The sequence below is a fragment of the Opisthorchis viverrini genome (assembly GCF_000715545.1).
Source record: "Opisthorchis viverrini unplaced genomic scaffold opera_v5_400, whole genome shotgun sequence".
Lineage (NCBI taxonomy): Eukaryota > Metazoa > Platyhelminthes > Trematoda > Opisthorchiida > Opisthorchiidae > Opisthorchis > Opisthorchis viverrini.
The window spans coordinates 140,775-155,243 of NW_008752047.1; the positions used below are offsets into that span (position 1 = coordinate 140,775).

The 14,469-nt window shown below is 45.7% G+C and overlaps 1 protein-coding gene across 1 annotated transcript in view; it reads left to right on the top strand.

The window, feature by feature from the left end:
- Positions 1 to 13,563, top strand: part of T265_15210 (hypothetical protein) — a gene marked incomplete at both ends in the record, with an annotated part of 27,300 nt that extends 13,737 nt beyond the window's left edge. The window contains one exon of the mRNA XM_009177065.1: positions 13,371 to 13,563. Coding sequence (XP_009175329.1) covers positions 13,371 to 13,562 — 192 coding nt within the window. The remainder of the gene's footprint in view (positions 1 to 13,370) is intronic.
- Positions 13,564 to 14,469: the final 906 nt, after the last annotated feature.

Here is a 14,469-nt window from a genome sequence, read left to right on the forward strand (position 1 = left end):
AGCTTCATGGAATCCCATGGTTTTGTGTGGATGATCAAACGGTCTGTGGTGTTTTCTACCTAGTATGTGAATAGGGTAAATTCGTCCGTTCGTCCCATTCTAAACCCATGCTCTGTTGAGATACTTGTGTGTGTGTGTGTGTGTGTTGAATCAGGCGCTGCAAAAGCAAAGTCATCAGCGTTCAGGGTCGTATCGAACAACAGGCATTTCGCACTAATTTTTCGATGAGTTTGGTGACACAAACCGTGTGCACATGTGTTTGTATGGGTGTGTGTAAATTTCTCATATAATGATTCAGTTCGTGTGATATTCAGGGAAAACGTGGCTGGTGGCATCGGTTCGCGTGATTCGCACAGTTATTGCTTTCCATTCTAATCTAACTCTGAACAATTTCACAAGACTCGGGCTTCCACTTATCACGCGACGTCCACCTAAGCGCATCACCTTACACCGACCACGTGAAAGCAGCCTTGCGATCGATGTTTCGGCGAAACACTACGCAGTTCCAAATTCCTACCTGATAAACATCGGGAATCATGAATGTTTTTCTTAGACCCCACTATACTGAGATGCGGATTTGGTGAACAACTACACCACAATACACGCCAGGCTGAGATTTCCGAGACTGAGTTTCAGAAACATGAGTCTGAATCAAGAATGGGTTCACCAACATGCTCCATCTAATGCGATAAAGTAAACACACGCCCATCGCACTAACTGAAGATGACAATGCAATAACACTCATATTCCATTCATTAACATAACGAAACCACTCGGCATCCTCAGAAGTAAAACTGACTGCCACGCAGCTGAAAACACCAAAGGTAGTCTCCCAACAAAGACCAGGCAATTCATAGCTCTTTTCTACCGAATAAATGCTGGGTGCTTTAAATTCTATGGGAGCAACCTATAGCATGCGCTCTATCACCAGACGTATCCACCGGAATTACTATTATCCCTATACTAGCGCTTATTTCAGGTTACTCATTGCTACGGAATCACTCTCCGTGTGTGGCTTCTCCCCTGTTGCTCCATTCTTTCGCATGCTAGATGCTAAGCCGGTCATCGCGATGGTATTAGCTACGGGCATAAATGGTTTTCCTGCGAAAGAAACAATAAAATACCAACCACATTAGCTCACAAATAAGTGCTTTCAGACAAAATCTGATCAGGTTCAGGGAACTTCCTTATAGCTCAATACACACGTTTGGTAGTTTACGAACTGATGAATAAAATTATCTCATCTCTCATTTCATCTGGCCTGCAACATGGCTTCATCCCAGCAAGTCACCAACTAGAGAAACGAATTCATTTTTAGTCGAACTTGAACAGCGTTGCAACAGTCAAAACAGGCACCCGGCATATAATTCAGCATTCCTCAAGATTCCAACAAGATCCTATAGAGTGCGCAAGTTTTCAGATGGGCACATCCAGCCCTATGTGCCCCTGCCACCCTAATCTTCACCAGCGAAATTTGCACAAACAGACTCTACCCCATCCACTTTTGACGATTTGATAAGTTCATTAGGATATCCAGATCATGTAGACCATTGATATTGATTACAGATGTGACAACCACTCAGCTCTGTCGTGGACTGGCCCCATTAGGTGTTCAGCATTGGTTACTTAAACTTAATATGGACGTCGTCAACGGCTATTGAATCTAGCTTCCCACCCGTTGTAATGCCATCGTTACAGACACAATGGTGTCAGGACCTACAAAGACCACCATATTCCGCAAATCTGCTGTTCTGCCACCCAAGTGGTCGAGAAGATGATCAGTATGGTTCAGCGAACAGGAGATTGGGTGCGAATTTCGGTTCGCTTCAGGATTCGTCGACGGAAGCTGAAAAGAAAATTTTAACAATGGTTGTACCTTATCCGACCTGGAGGGGGTAAAAAAAAGGAGAGCTCTAAAGTGGGTTGGATATTCTGAGCTTACTGGGAAATTTATTTTGCCAAAAGTATTTGAGACAAGGAACTGTGGATAGATGATTCATTAGTTGACCAGTGTGAACTGATTATAGTGTTGAGATTTGAGGCGCGTGAAGCCAGGTGAATTATAACCTATGGGTTCCAAAGACGCGTACCGTTAGCCTTAGTCGTAGAAGTCGGCTTGTTTCAGACACCCTATACTGAGAGCCAACTCATGGCCTGGACACATGAGGTAATGTGTATTAGGCTTTCCTTCGTGGACCTTAGCCCAAGTAGCAACCTTTCTGGCTGCGAAAGACTAAGTAAGCTCAACGATGAAAAATTTTACATAGTATCCCCAGAATAAAAGGAAACTGGTCTTCCACTCTCGAGATTCAAAAGAAATGAAGTTAAAATAGCTCCAAACTTCAGGCGCACAGACACCAGTCCGGATTCTCGACACAAGCGTCCCATTCCTCGCAAGGTTCAAGCAATGTGAATTACAGGGAGAAATCAGCCCTACATGCTAAATTTCATGTTTATTTACCGTCGAAACCCACAGTTCAATACGGAGGCAAATTATGATTTTCTAGCTTCATGTTAGATCGTTCCCACGAAACGACCTCAGTCGAGTGCGCGCTGGCTTTACATTCGAGAATTTGCTTCAGAAGAAAAGTTTCTTTCTACTCAGCATAGAAACCGATAGCGATGTAACCAGGTTTGTGCTTGAAGGTCACCACAATCTGTGGGGCTCAACCCTGCCTAGGTGCCCGTACAAGTGAGGTCTGAATCAAATGCTTTCCTCCATGAATTATCAAGAACAATATGTTTGTATATAGTATGGTCTCACGGCAACATAAAGGAATTTGACTCGATGTGTCGCTCACATGGCGAGAAAGATCAGCTCTTAAAACGAACATAAACAGAAATCATTCGCTAGCTAGCATACCTCGCAAAAGATCTCAATGGGTTCATCTCAAGACGTTTCTACCACAACTATGAAAATGAAACAAGTTACAGGAAAAAGAAAACATATTATTATCAGCCCTTCATTTCAGGGAGAACCTGGGCGGGGGCCATCTGCCTCAGCGCCTACATCATACGACCCGCAAATTCGTTTTTGGCCTCTTCACTCAGTGTGGTTCGGGACCATTCAGTTAATGCCCATACATCTTGAATCTAAACTGCCAGTTCACGTTCTAAGTATGCTAGTTCTCTGATTCACCTGCCGTTGTACAACAGGAAGCACAAAATGCACGACACGATTGTTATGCAAGAAATAAATAGGCGTAACGCATTTAGGCTGAGAACCGACTCACGGAGGTCTATTACGAGCGCAGTGGTAGCCATTTGGTTGATACGAGTCATGAGATCGATTCCGTTCCAAACGCTGTACCATGCACCAAGACGTGTTCACTAGAAATCATTGTCTGGTCACAGAGGAGGCAATCGCGATCCGCTTACGGGTCCGTGCACTCACAAAGCGTGTGTCCACAAATTCGATATGATTCCCCGCATATCGCAAAATCACTCCAAGGGTTCATCGTGTTGGTGTTTTCTTCAATTCCTATTGTGTGCAACATGATTTCCCGTTTTGTTGTTCCCATTTCGCGCCTATAGCGCCTTTGTCGAGTTTCAGCTGAATGTAAGCCGCTCTCTGAACTTGTCATCGCACATGTTCCCTAAATCAACACGTGGGATTCGCTATCTTGTGGACACAATTTGGCGAGACGGTGTGACCTGAGAATCTTGGTAGGAAATAGCACTTCCCAAAAGGGGTGGCACAAGCTGGTGTAATTCCAGGATTTGAGGTTTGTTCAAATTATTGTCGATTATTTTTGAAGTTCGTGGTCACAGCCATGAAAAGTAAATGCAACTGATGGATGTGGAATGGTCACAGGAGAATATTGGATACGACGAGGAAAGCGTGTTGATGCTCTACTGGAACTCGAAAGTTAGTTGTGCGAACGAGAAAACGGGGAGCACTAACAATATCAGCTTGTTGAGTAAAATTATTACAATAGGTATATATATGCAAACAAGGACTTATCGTTTTGCAGGTACAGTTTGATAAATCCTGTTGTAAATGCGGATGCATGTTTCGTGTCTTCTTCGCTGTTGTAACAGCCACACGTAGTCCTGGATATCCGTGAGTGAAACGGCGTAAAAATCCTGAGCGGCTCTGCTCCGAGCTGGGCGACGCGCGAAGCTCTGTTGCGTTGTGTCGTGTTGCTGTGCTGGCATCCTATTTGTAGGATGTTTGCGTGTGTGGGGTTGTCAGCACATGACTTTTTGCTACCGTATCAGACGGTAGACAGTCGATATCGCATGTGTATCGTGGTTTGTACTATTAGGGAGAAAAACTAGGTCTTGGGATGAAGGCCTCGACTGTGAGCTGTGTAGTCAAGTTAGTCACGATTGTAGCGTGATTTGTGAGTGCAGGGAAAAAAATCTCCCTCCCCCTAGAAAGAAGGCTGTGTCATGATCAGGGTGTTCCAGCGACAAAACCATCGGGCCAGTGAACATGAAGACCGGAGCGTGTGGTTCTGCTTTGTTCGTTTGGAGACGTGGCATGAGCTGGCTTCGAAGAAAATTCGGTCGCATTGCTTTTGGGTTTGACATCGCCGGCGTTGTTTCCAAGACGTCCTGAATCAACAAAATAAGTATAAGCTGGTTTCAAACGATCGATACTGACTGTATCAGATTTATTGTTGAATTGCATGGTGAAATACATGGGGTGACGAGAAATCACAAGATAAGGACCGTCATATGGGGGTTGCAAGGGTTTTTTAACACAATCAGAACGTATGAAAACATGTGAACAAGTAGACAAATCTGTTGGAACATATGGTGGACTATTGGGAATGCGAGATGAATGATATCGGAGTTTCGACATATTTTCTCGCAACTGATTCACATAGGAGGGTGAATTGGTCGGGGTTTCTACAGTGGGCGAAAAGTATTCCCCAGTAATGCGTAAAGTTGTTCCAAAAACTAACTCTTTCGGTGAACAATGCAATGAGGAACGAAACATGGTGCGTAAATGTAGTAATGTCACTGGTAACATGTCGCCAACAATTACTGGGATCGTTGTTAGCTATAATAGCAGACTTCAAGTGACGATGAAACTAATCCATTCTCCTGAGGATTATAGACCGTCGAATGAATGTGTGTGCAACCGAGCAGTTCTGTCAGGTCGGAATAGGTGGCAGTCAAACTGCGAGCCGCGGTCAGTAGTGATATACGAGGGAGCACCAAATGTGAAGATGCATCGGCTAACAAATGCTCGAGAAACGGTGTCTTCAGATATGTTTTTGATGGGGACGGCCTCGGGCCATCGAGTGAAACAATCCACAATGGCGAGTATGTAGGACTAGCCGTTGGATGGGGGTAGAGGACCAACTATATCGAATCTGCTGTCAGGAGCAGCCAAAGTTCCTATGGGTGATCGTGTATGCCGAATAACCTTAGAACGTTGACATGCTAGGCAGGTCCTAGTCCATTCACGCGCGAGTCGGTGTGTGCTGACTGTGTTCGGTTTCCCTATATGTAGGTCCGTTTGCGTGTACGCGGGCGTGTCAGCACATGAGTTGTTACTACGCTCACTAGACGGTACAAACAATCAATGTCCGATAAGTCACCTTAATGTGACGTTGTTGTGGGCATGAAAAAAAGAGCGACTGTGAGCTGAACAGCGGGTTACTGGGTCGCTACAAGCGTCCCATTCGAAGTGCTGCCACCAACAGTTCCGCAAAAAAAAACAAGTCTCGTGATCCAGTGAGCGACTGTGAGCTGAAGAGCGGGTTACTGGGTCGCTACAACCGTCCCATTCGAAGTGCTGCCACCAACAGTTCCGCTCAGACCAGATGAATTCTGAAAGTTTAATAATGCTTGGTTTGGAAACATCCGTGCATAGGCCAGCAAGTGAAGAAAGGACAGTCAGGTCCAAATGCCCTTCAAGGCGCGGTAGGGTCTAGCACAGCCGTGTCGCACAAACGTGTCCTGAGTACGCCGACAGCCCACAAGGACAAAGAAACGCAATTCATTTATCGTGACCTCACAAGGTTTCAGTAGAACAGCAGCCTTGGAGGATTGGGTAAAGAATATCCTTCGATAAGAAATGGTGGTCGTTTGATGAACCAAAATGTCGAGATCACTGTCCACTGCACTTAAGGCGGACACAAAGGCGAGGGGACAATCATCAGCACCATATTTCTGCTTCTGCTCAATCCACACAATTTCTCAATGTCCACCTGATACTATGCTTACATCTATCACAGTTTCTCGGCGCTCCCAAACAGCGATTTGTTCGGGATGAAAAAAGGCGTCCACTTAATTGCTCCCAACCCACCGAAGGTTGTGATTTACAGGAATTTACAAACGGCTACAAGGTGTGCCAAAAGGCGTACTATTTAAGCAGCTGACCAACTAACTCGCTCACTATCTGACTAACCAGCCAACAAGCTAACAAGCTGGCTATCCAACCAAATGAGCGAGAAACTAACCTACGGAACGAAAACCCAACTAACTAAAACAAAACTAGTCACATGAATAACACGAGACACAAATTCCGTGCTTCATCAACATACACCAAGTTTGCCTCAAGATCCGGAATACTCCGGAATGCGTTCGGTCGCTTCATCAACATACACCAAGTTTGCCTCACGATCCGGAATACTTCGGAATGCGTCCGGTCTGCTCTGCTCACAGTTACTCGGCGCTCCCAAACAGCGATTAGTTCAGGATGATAAATGGCGTCCACATAACTGCTCTCAACTCCTCGAACTTTGTGTATCCTATGGGAAGGAGATGTTTCCCAAGTTACCTTGCAACCCAGGTATGACGAGTACATCTAGCTTCATGCGTGATCCAGCAGGACTACGAAAGGAATATGCACCAAACTCCCCGGTTGGCCATGGTTTAAACCACAGATTTGTCTGGCCAACACGACCACGCTGGGCACTTCATACTGTCGTCCTAAGCAGGTTTTATCGGACCTGGATTCCGCGGATAAATATCCGGGGATACACTTTGCGTAGTACTCGGCACTGGGTCGACCGAAGCTATTCCCTACGCGTTATCCGCTGCATCGGGATGGTTGTACTCAGAAACTGGTACCAATTCTCACATATTCTTCTGCGGCCTGGATATAGCAGATTGGGGTGTTCTTTGGCAGACATAGCCGGCCACGAATGGATTGCCTGATTAAAGCGTCCAACATTTTGGGCGTGTTTCGGTGAACTTGGCCGACCATGAGCAAATACGTCAGCCTCGGTATCAGGGAGCTCCTTGTGATCTCCATTCTGTGATGTGGCTTTAATCGGGCACGCGTCACCTCATTAGGCAGTTTGAGCGGCTGCTGTCGGTGGTGAAACCAAAAGGTCGACATCACAATCGATTACACGTATGGCCGACATAAGGTGAGGGAACAATATTCAGCACCATACTCCCACTCACCTCATTTTATACAGAAGGTTCAGATGGGACAGGGCTTGTTCCAGTATTATGATACCAGACAGCAACCCTCGGGCAAATGCCAGAAGGTCAATACTAACAAGCGAACTGTCACAATTGGATTTCAAGAGTGACACCATGCAACCCACGGTTTCTTCAAACCAGACGCTAGAATGATCAGCTTGTGACGAGTAGGTCGCTGTTTTGACCGATGTTTTGGTTAGAGCCACGAGATGATGATCCATCCGGTCGTGCCTGCCAGTTAAGCAGCTTGACCTGTTTTTGATTCTGGTAGTCAACCGACTCCGACCTCGCGAACAGTGCGGTTGGCATGTCGCAAGACGTAAATAGATGGTTAGCCCGGCGCAATAGTGATTGTGACTCCTCTCGTTGGGACCACATGACACATGAATTCTTAACTCGGTCATACTTGTGCAGGTTGGGGTGCGCGTGCAGGTCGTGTTGACTCAGGTCAAACTTCGTCGGAGAAGACGGGAACAATCAGCACAAGCCGAACGGGCCACCACTTTTGTTACAACAATTTCATAGGCGTGAACACGAAGGTGGGCTACCTAGCCGGTTTCGATTTGCAGCACATGCCCTATTCCTCATACGTGAGACCCATACGACTCTCATGTGTACTGGTCGGGAGTGGTATGGGGGCATCATCGTACTGTACGCTGTGAAAAGTAACCGAAACATTGAAACAAAAATTGTGAAGTTACTGAGAGCCTAGCTCAATAGACTTACATCCTGGCTACCCAGTCCGCACCACGAGGAGGTGGTTCAGCGCGCCGACTCTATTCATGCTACCGCATTTTTGGACAAACCTTCTCCATGTCAAATGGCTTTCCGATGATATGCCGGGCCTCAAAGTCAAAGTGTCCAACCTTTCGAACATTACTTTTCCGAAAGTATTAGCATTTGGCAACCTACGCTCCTATTATACTTCATGAACTAGATTGGAACGAACAGTACGGATGATGGTGACTGAAACTGTACTTTCGCATAAAGCTGAAGAAGGAGGCAAAGCTTTGCCCTCACTTTGTGCACAGCGACTTGATGAACTGAGGGCAACAGAATATTCGATAGTGCAATGCGTGTAACAGCACGCCTTTCAACAGGAATTTTTATGCCCTCATCAGAGAATCACGTTCCGATGAGACCCGGAATTCGAAGTGAGCTAACACGTCACGTGAACTCTCTCTAGTACTTTGTGAAGGACTGATACGTGTCGCATGAAAGCCCAAATCTCACAGGGATCTCAACATTTCTCCTGGTCGACACTTTTGGATTAGATACGATCATGTGACGGCTGGACACATTGGCACGTCGCATGTTATACTTGTTACGCGTCAGAAATTTTGGGTTGTCACAGGGGCAGCCGCAGTTAAAAGGCTTGTGCTTGAGTGCTTGTCATGTAAGGCAAGGTCGGTGAAGCCAGTGGAATTTTAACCAGCCTGCGGAGTAAAACATGGTTACACGTTTGCCATCACCAGTGTGGATTACTTCGGCCGGACGACAGTAGAGGAAGACTCACGCACTTCTCCGTTTTGTTAACTGCTGCGGTTCATCAAAACAAGTGCACAATGTCCAAGGCAGTAAGTTCATTCGAGCCGGACTAAAAGTACGCAGTTTCTGGAATTCATAAATTGTGATCCCGTTATTAGGAGAGCGCTATTCCACGGGATCGAATGACACTTCATTCCCCCTATTGCATTTACCGCGGAGTATGGGAGCGTCAGATACGATCTATCCGCCGAGTGCCAAGTGCGGTCTCGCTCCAGTAAGTTTTGAACGACGAATCTTTGTCTGCCGTGAAGCGTATTTTAAAAAACCGTCTACGATGATTCAGGCTAATTAGACGTGATGTGTCTAAGTTATTTTGCATAATGACAGGGACGCCTTGATCTGTCGGGTATGTGACCAATATACATGGCAGATATACCCGATGTTGGAGACAGGAGCAACTGTTGGCCGAAAACTTTTGATGTGGACGGTTGAAGGAGTACATTAGACTTATACAGTTACGATAAAATTCGATACGGAAACCTCGAGATTTTCGAGATGAAGACTTCTACCAAACTGTCCAGTAAGCATTGCACGGACTCAAAAGAACAGTTGCATGCGAGTAAAACGTATTGGCAACGGACAAACTAGCCAGGAGACCACAAGTGTCCTCTTTCATATTTTGGCGCAAGACATACCTCAGTGCAAGTGATTAATTGTATACAGATTACTTCCTAAAGACTAGTACGTAGAAAACACTCGAGCTTCCGTCTCCGTGAATGTCTACTGATCAGTTAAACTGTGCAAGCCAACAGTAACAACAACACCTGAGCGTGATAATCTAACCTGACGCCTGCTTCAAACGGTCCCATGTACTTCACAGACCTCGTACAATTTCGCCTCGAATAAGGAATGGTGACAGATATGATTCCACAAGATAGCGAATGCACGGAATCACCACGGAATTTACGTGATCGCATTGGCCTCAAACATTTACCCAGTTGTCGAACAGAAGTTGATAAATTGACCACTGGGATCATAGGCTGCGGTTTATTCAAAAAAACACTAAGACTTAGGACGTGCACAGAAAAGAATCAAAGATGAGTTTGTGGTGAGCACAATCAACAAGCGTGTCTCGCCGAAGAATCAAATTGGCATGCGTGTCCGAATATCAGTCGATGGTTTACTGGCCCAATGGAAATTTGAGTGGAACAACCTGGTCCGAGGCTTCGCTTTCACTTGCACGTGGGAAACAGAAATCCGGAGATATATCACAACGCCAACCGGGTGGACAGCAAAGTACCGTGGTGGTCCAAGGGCAACAGTTTCCCTGGAACAGAAGGCAGACGTAACAAATATATTTCGATCACACAAATGCAACGCTGGAGTTCAAAACCGGCCACAGGGCGTGCTAACTAAATCTCTCACCTAGTTACTCGCTAACTATCTGACTAACCAGCTAACAGGCTAACAAGCTGGCTAGGCAACCAAATGAGCAAGAAAATAGCCTACGGAACAATAACCCAACCGACTGAAGAAATCTGGTCACATGAGTAACACGAGACACAACAAACGTTCTTCATCAACATACACCAAGTTTGCCCCACGATCCGAAATACGTCGGAATGCGTTCGGTCTGCCCAGGCCGAGCTGCAACCGAGACCAACAGCACGGCCAACACCAGCATACGTAGATCTATCATCGGGATTGTCGTGATCAGCTAGTCCTTGGTTGCCTACGAACGCCAATCCCCACATCCTCTCTATATATACATGTGCAATGCAACGCGAGGCGATGAAATGCAACCCGCACCCACGGAACTACCGGATACGCATTTGCAACCGCCGGCCTGGTTCCTGTTCGGGTGTGCTTCTCTGTCATTGAGGGCGTATGCGGTGCAAGGTGCCCCTGACGAATGGTGGATTTTGGAATTTGGACGTGTGTATGTGTAGCAATATTGCACTATTATTTTGGCGGAATTGATTGATAATGTGCATAGTCAATGGTCGAATGGTTTCTTTCGCTCATGTCATTTGTTTCGGATTTGTCGCACGCAAGCGGTGAACTGTGAAACTGGTCCATGTTATCACCGACCGGGATGATGTAGGATTTGTCTGACACCCCACATAATACCCGGATGTCCCACTTGGCGCTCCCAAGGTCGTATCCGCTTGTCCCGTCCGTAAATTCATCCACCATTTTGAGTTGCGGTAACTATTTCTATTACGTTCTGTGGCCGTTTCGAGGCGTGACGTCTTCGAGTTTCGATCTGTACAATCTGTTTAATGAACGTCTATTTCTTCCCAGATAATCTAAACCGGATGTGATATTTGTGGTGTAGTGTTTGCAAGAAAACCGGTAATGAATATCAGAAGTTGTATCATGAAACCTGTTCTCGGGGCAGTTGAAATCGCCCGGAATTTCGCGTATGGTGTCATGATTGAGAGTTTCCTTGTCCTTATGCCATCAGCGAATTTGAGCAATTCTAGTTCATCCGGATAAATCTATAGACATTCTGTTTTCATGAAGGAAACTCCTCACAAGGTTGCTGAGAACTCTTCGATAGCCAACGACCGGTTTCGCCCTTCTTGATACTCATCAGGTAGGCGCAGTCCCCGAGTTTCCATCAACCTTATGTTCTACGAGATATCGTTTTATAAATGAAGCCAATCTAGGCTGAAAAGACGAAGAGTACTGCAGATCCATTTTATCCTTATTGAGAACCATCATCAGTGTCGCGCATCTTCCAATATTCCGGGATGTATCGAATCTAAGCTGGTAATTGTGCTATCACTCAGAGCATTTCACCGCCCGAACTTAGGGGGCCTATCAGTGGTGCGAATAGCTTGCAGTGGGACGGAGAAAATTGTCACTCATCCTTCATTTACGGAATCCACATCACGTGGTTACGTGTTGGCTGGCTCCTCGAATGACAATTTCTGAGGTGGGTGCTCGCCCATCAGGGGAGTTGTTCTTCATCTGATCTACATGTGGAGCGAAGATGATGTGAATAGATTTGGGAAGTTTTAATGAAGGCTTCGCCCTTCATTCGTACTGAAAATAATCAGCAATTCGTATTTCATGGAACTCTAGGGAGTCTCGAGTCCGCAACAGCTAGACTTCTCAGAGTAGACTGGTTTACCACCATCGAAAATTCCCGTATCTAATCCCACTATCAGTACTCAGATGGACAGATCGATTAAGGCGATTCGAACGTGGAGATGTTTGAAATCGTCCGCGTGACCAAAACTAGCATTGGTTGTCGCCTCGGATGAGATACGACTACGAAGCTCAGAGGCATACGTTGCAGGCGGAGAATGGAAGTATCCGAATCTGCGATACCCCTTTCAATTACGCAAGCGATGTCCTGGATAATTCATTGTTCTCAAGATCGGTCACATCCATTTTACTACCTCATTCTTGGTTTTCTCAATGAAACGCATGATGCTCCAATGCAGTTGGCGTCCATCTTTCAGACACTGACAGTGGTCGAACTATGGTACATTTAAAGAAATCAGAGATGTCCAGTCTGAACGCCATTTACGAGAGCTTCATCTGGCGTGGCAACGATCAATAATCCTGATAGAAGATGTGAGCGATATCTGGTTAAAGTATCTCAAAGGCTGATTCCGCATACTTTGAACCGTTTCACATCGTATGTTCATCAATGTTACACATTCAGCCTGCGTCTACGGAAGCGTAGTAGGACACATGCGGATGCTGAATATCAGGACAACAATTTACTACTATCATTATTTCGCGATCTATACATCGGGCCGGTAAAGATGAGGGAATTATAAAGTAGAGGCGAGGGATCCATGCGAGGCAAGTAAGGTTGACATGCAGTTTGCGGGAACAAGTGGCAAAATGCTAATGCCACGATCGATTGGCCTGGGTGAACAGCAGTCACGTGAACAGATCACAGAAGACTGGATGCGGGATATTCACCGCAACTCAAATTGGTGGATGATTTTACGGACGGGGACAGCGGATACGACCTTGGCAACGTTATTCATGTGACTAGTTTTGTTTCAGTCGGTTGGGTTGTCGTTCCGTAGGTTAGTTTCTCGCTCATTTGGTTGGGTAGCCAGCTTGTTAGCTGTTTAATCAGATGGTAAGCGAGTTATTTGGTCAGCTATTTAAACAGTACTCCCAGTGGCTGCTTGTAAATTCCTGCGTTTCGCTTGGGTGATCGAAATATGTCTGCCACGTCTGCCTTCTATTCCAGAGAAACTGTTGCCCTTGGACCACCACGGTGCTTTGCTGTCCACCCGGTTGGCGTTGTGATATATCTCCGGACTTCTGTTTCCCACGTGCGAGCGAGAGCGAAGCCTCGGACCAGGTTGTTCCACTCAAATTTCCATTGGGCCAGTAAACCATCGACTGATATTCGGACACGCATGCCAATTTGATTCTTCGGCGAGACACGCTTGTTGATTGTGCTCACCACAAACTCATCTTTGATTCTTTTCTGTTTATGCCCATCGGCTTAGCTTTCCGCAGTGTATCATATTTTATTAGGTCAATGTTGTTTTTGGCGGCTTACTTTTCCACCGCCTATGTACACTTTGTTATTTGGGTCGATTCTCAGTATGGTTTGTTGGTTTGATATTGAGAAATATATATTTCTGGTTGTAGTCATGAACAATGAAATATCCCGAGCAATATGTTTAGTTTTCATGAACTAGTGTTTACCGGTGTTGTGTTTTGATGTCCACACTGTTCCAAAATGTGACCCTTCTGAAGACAAACACCACTGTTTGTCGTATTCTCCGTGGGATTTCGTTGCCAGGTTTTCCGTCGGGGCGTATATTTGAACCTTGTATCCTTTATAGTTTGAAGGCATCCAGCCACGCATTGAATCCACACAAGCCAGTCATGTTTTTTGCAGGTGTCCGATGTAGGATGTATATGATTGGCATGATTTGAATGCCACCAATCGAACAACATTAGACTCTTTAGGGCAGTACCTACGTGCGTGTACATTACGTGTTCCAAGCCGGATCTCGGTTCTCATAATCCAACCTGCGTGAAATCTTCAAATGTTCCCCAAAAAAGATGACTTTTGCCAACACTTTGTTCAACACTTCCGAGAAAATGCGGCAGCTACAGGCGTACCGAACTTTGGATCGACTAGCTCGGGATTCATGAATTTTTTCAATGAGCTGCGGTATGAATAGAACATTTGTGTTCCGGGTTTCAGCCGGGAGCTTTAGAAAATCATTTTTAAATACGAATGAGTGAATTAAATTCAGTAGTTGCTTCTTCATTGAAACAACGGTTCGAGGGCGTGATTTAGAAAAATTCAGTCGAATTTTTACCCCGTAGCGGTCGTCGTGAAAATCTAACGATATCAATTTGATATCGAGGTTTTCATGTGTTATATTGTTTATTCCAACCATGGCTCGCGGATCAAAATATCTGCGATGCAATCTGCGGTACAAATGGGATCGATTGTGGCCGGTGATTACCGTTGCACTGAGTGGTATGTGCCTGAATTTTACACTCATCGAATCTTATGGCCGCGGCTGCAGCGTCTACAGGAACTGGACTTTGTACCGCATTTTCAGAATAACAGACACGTGTAGCTTT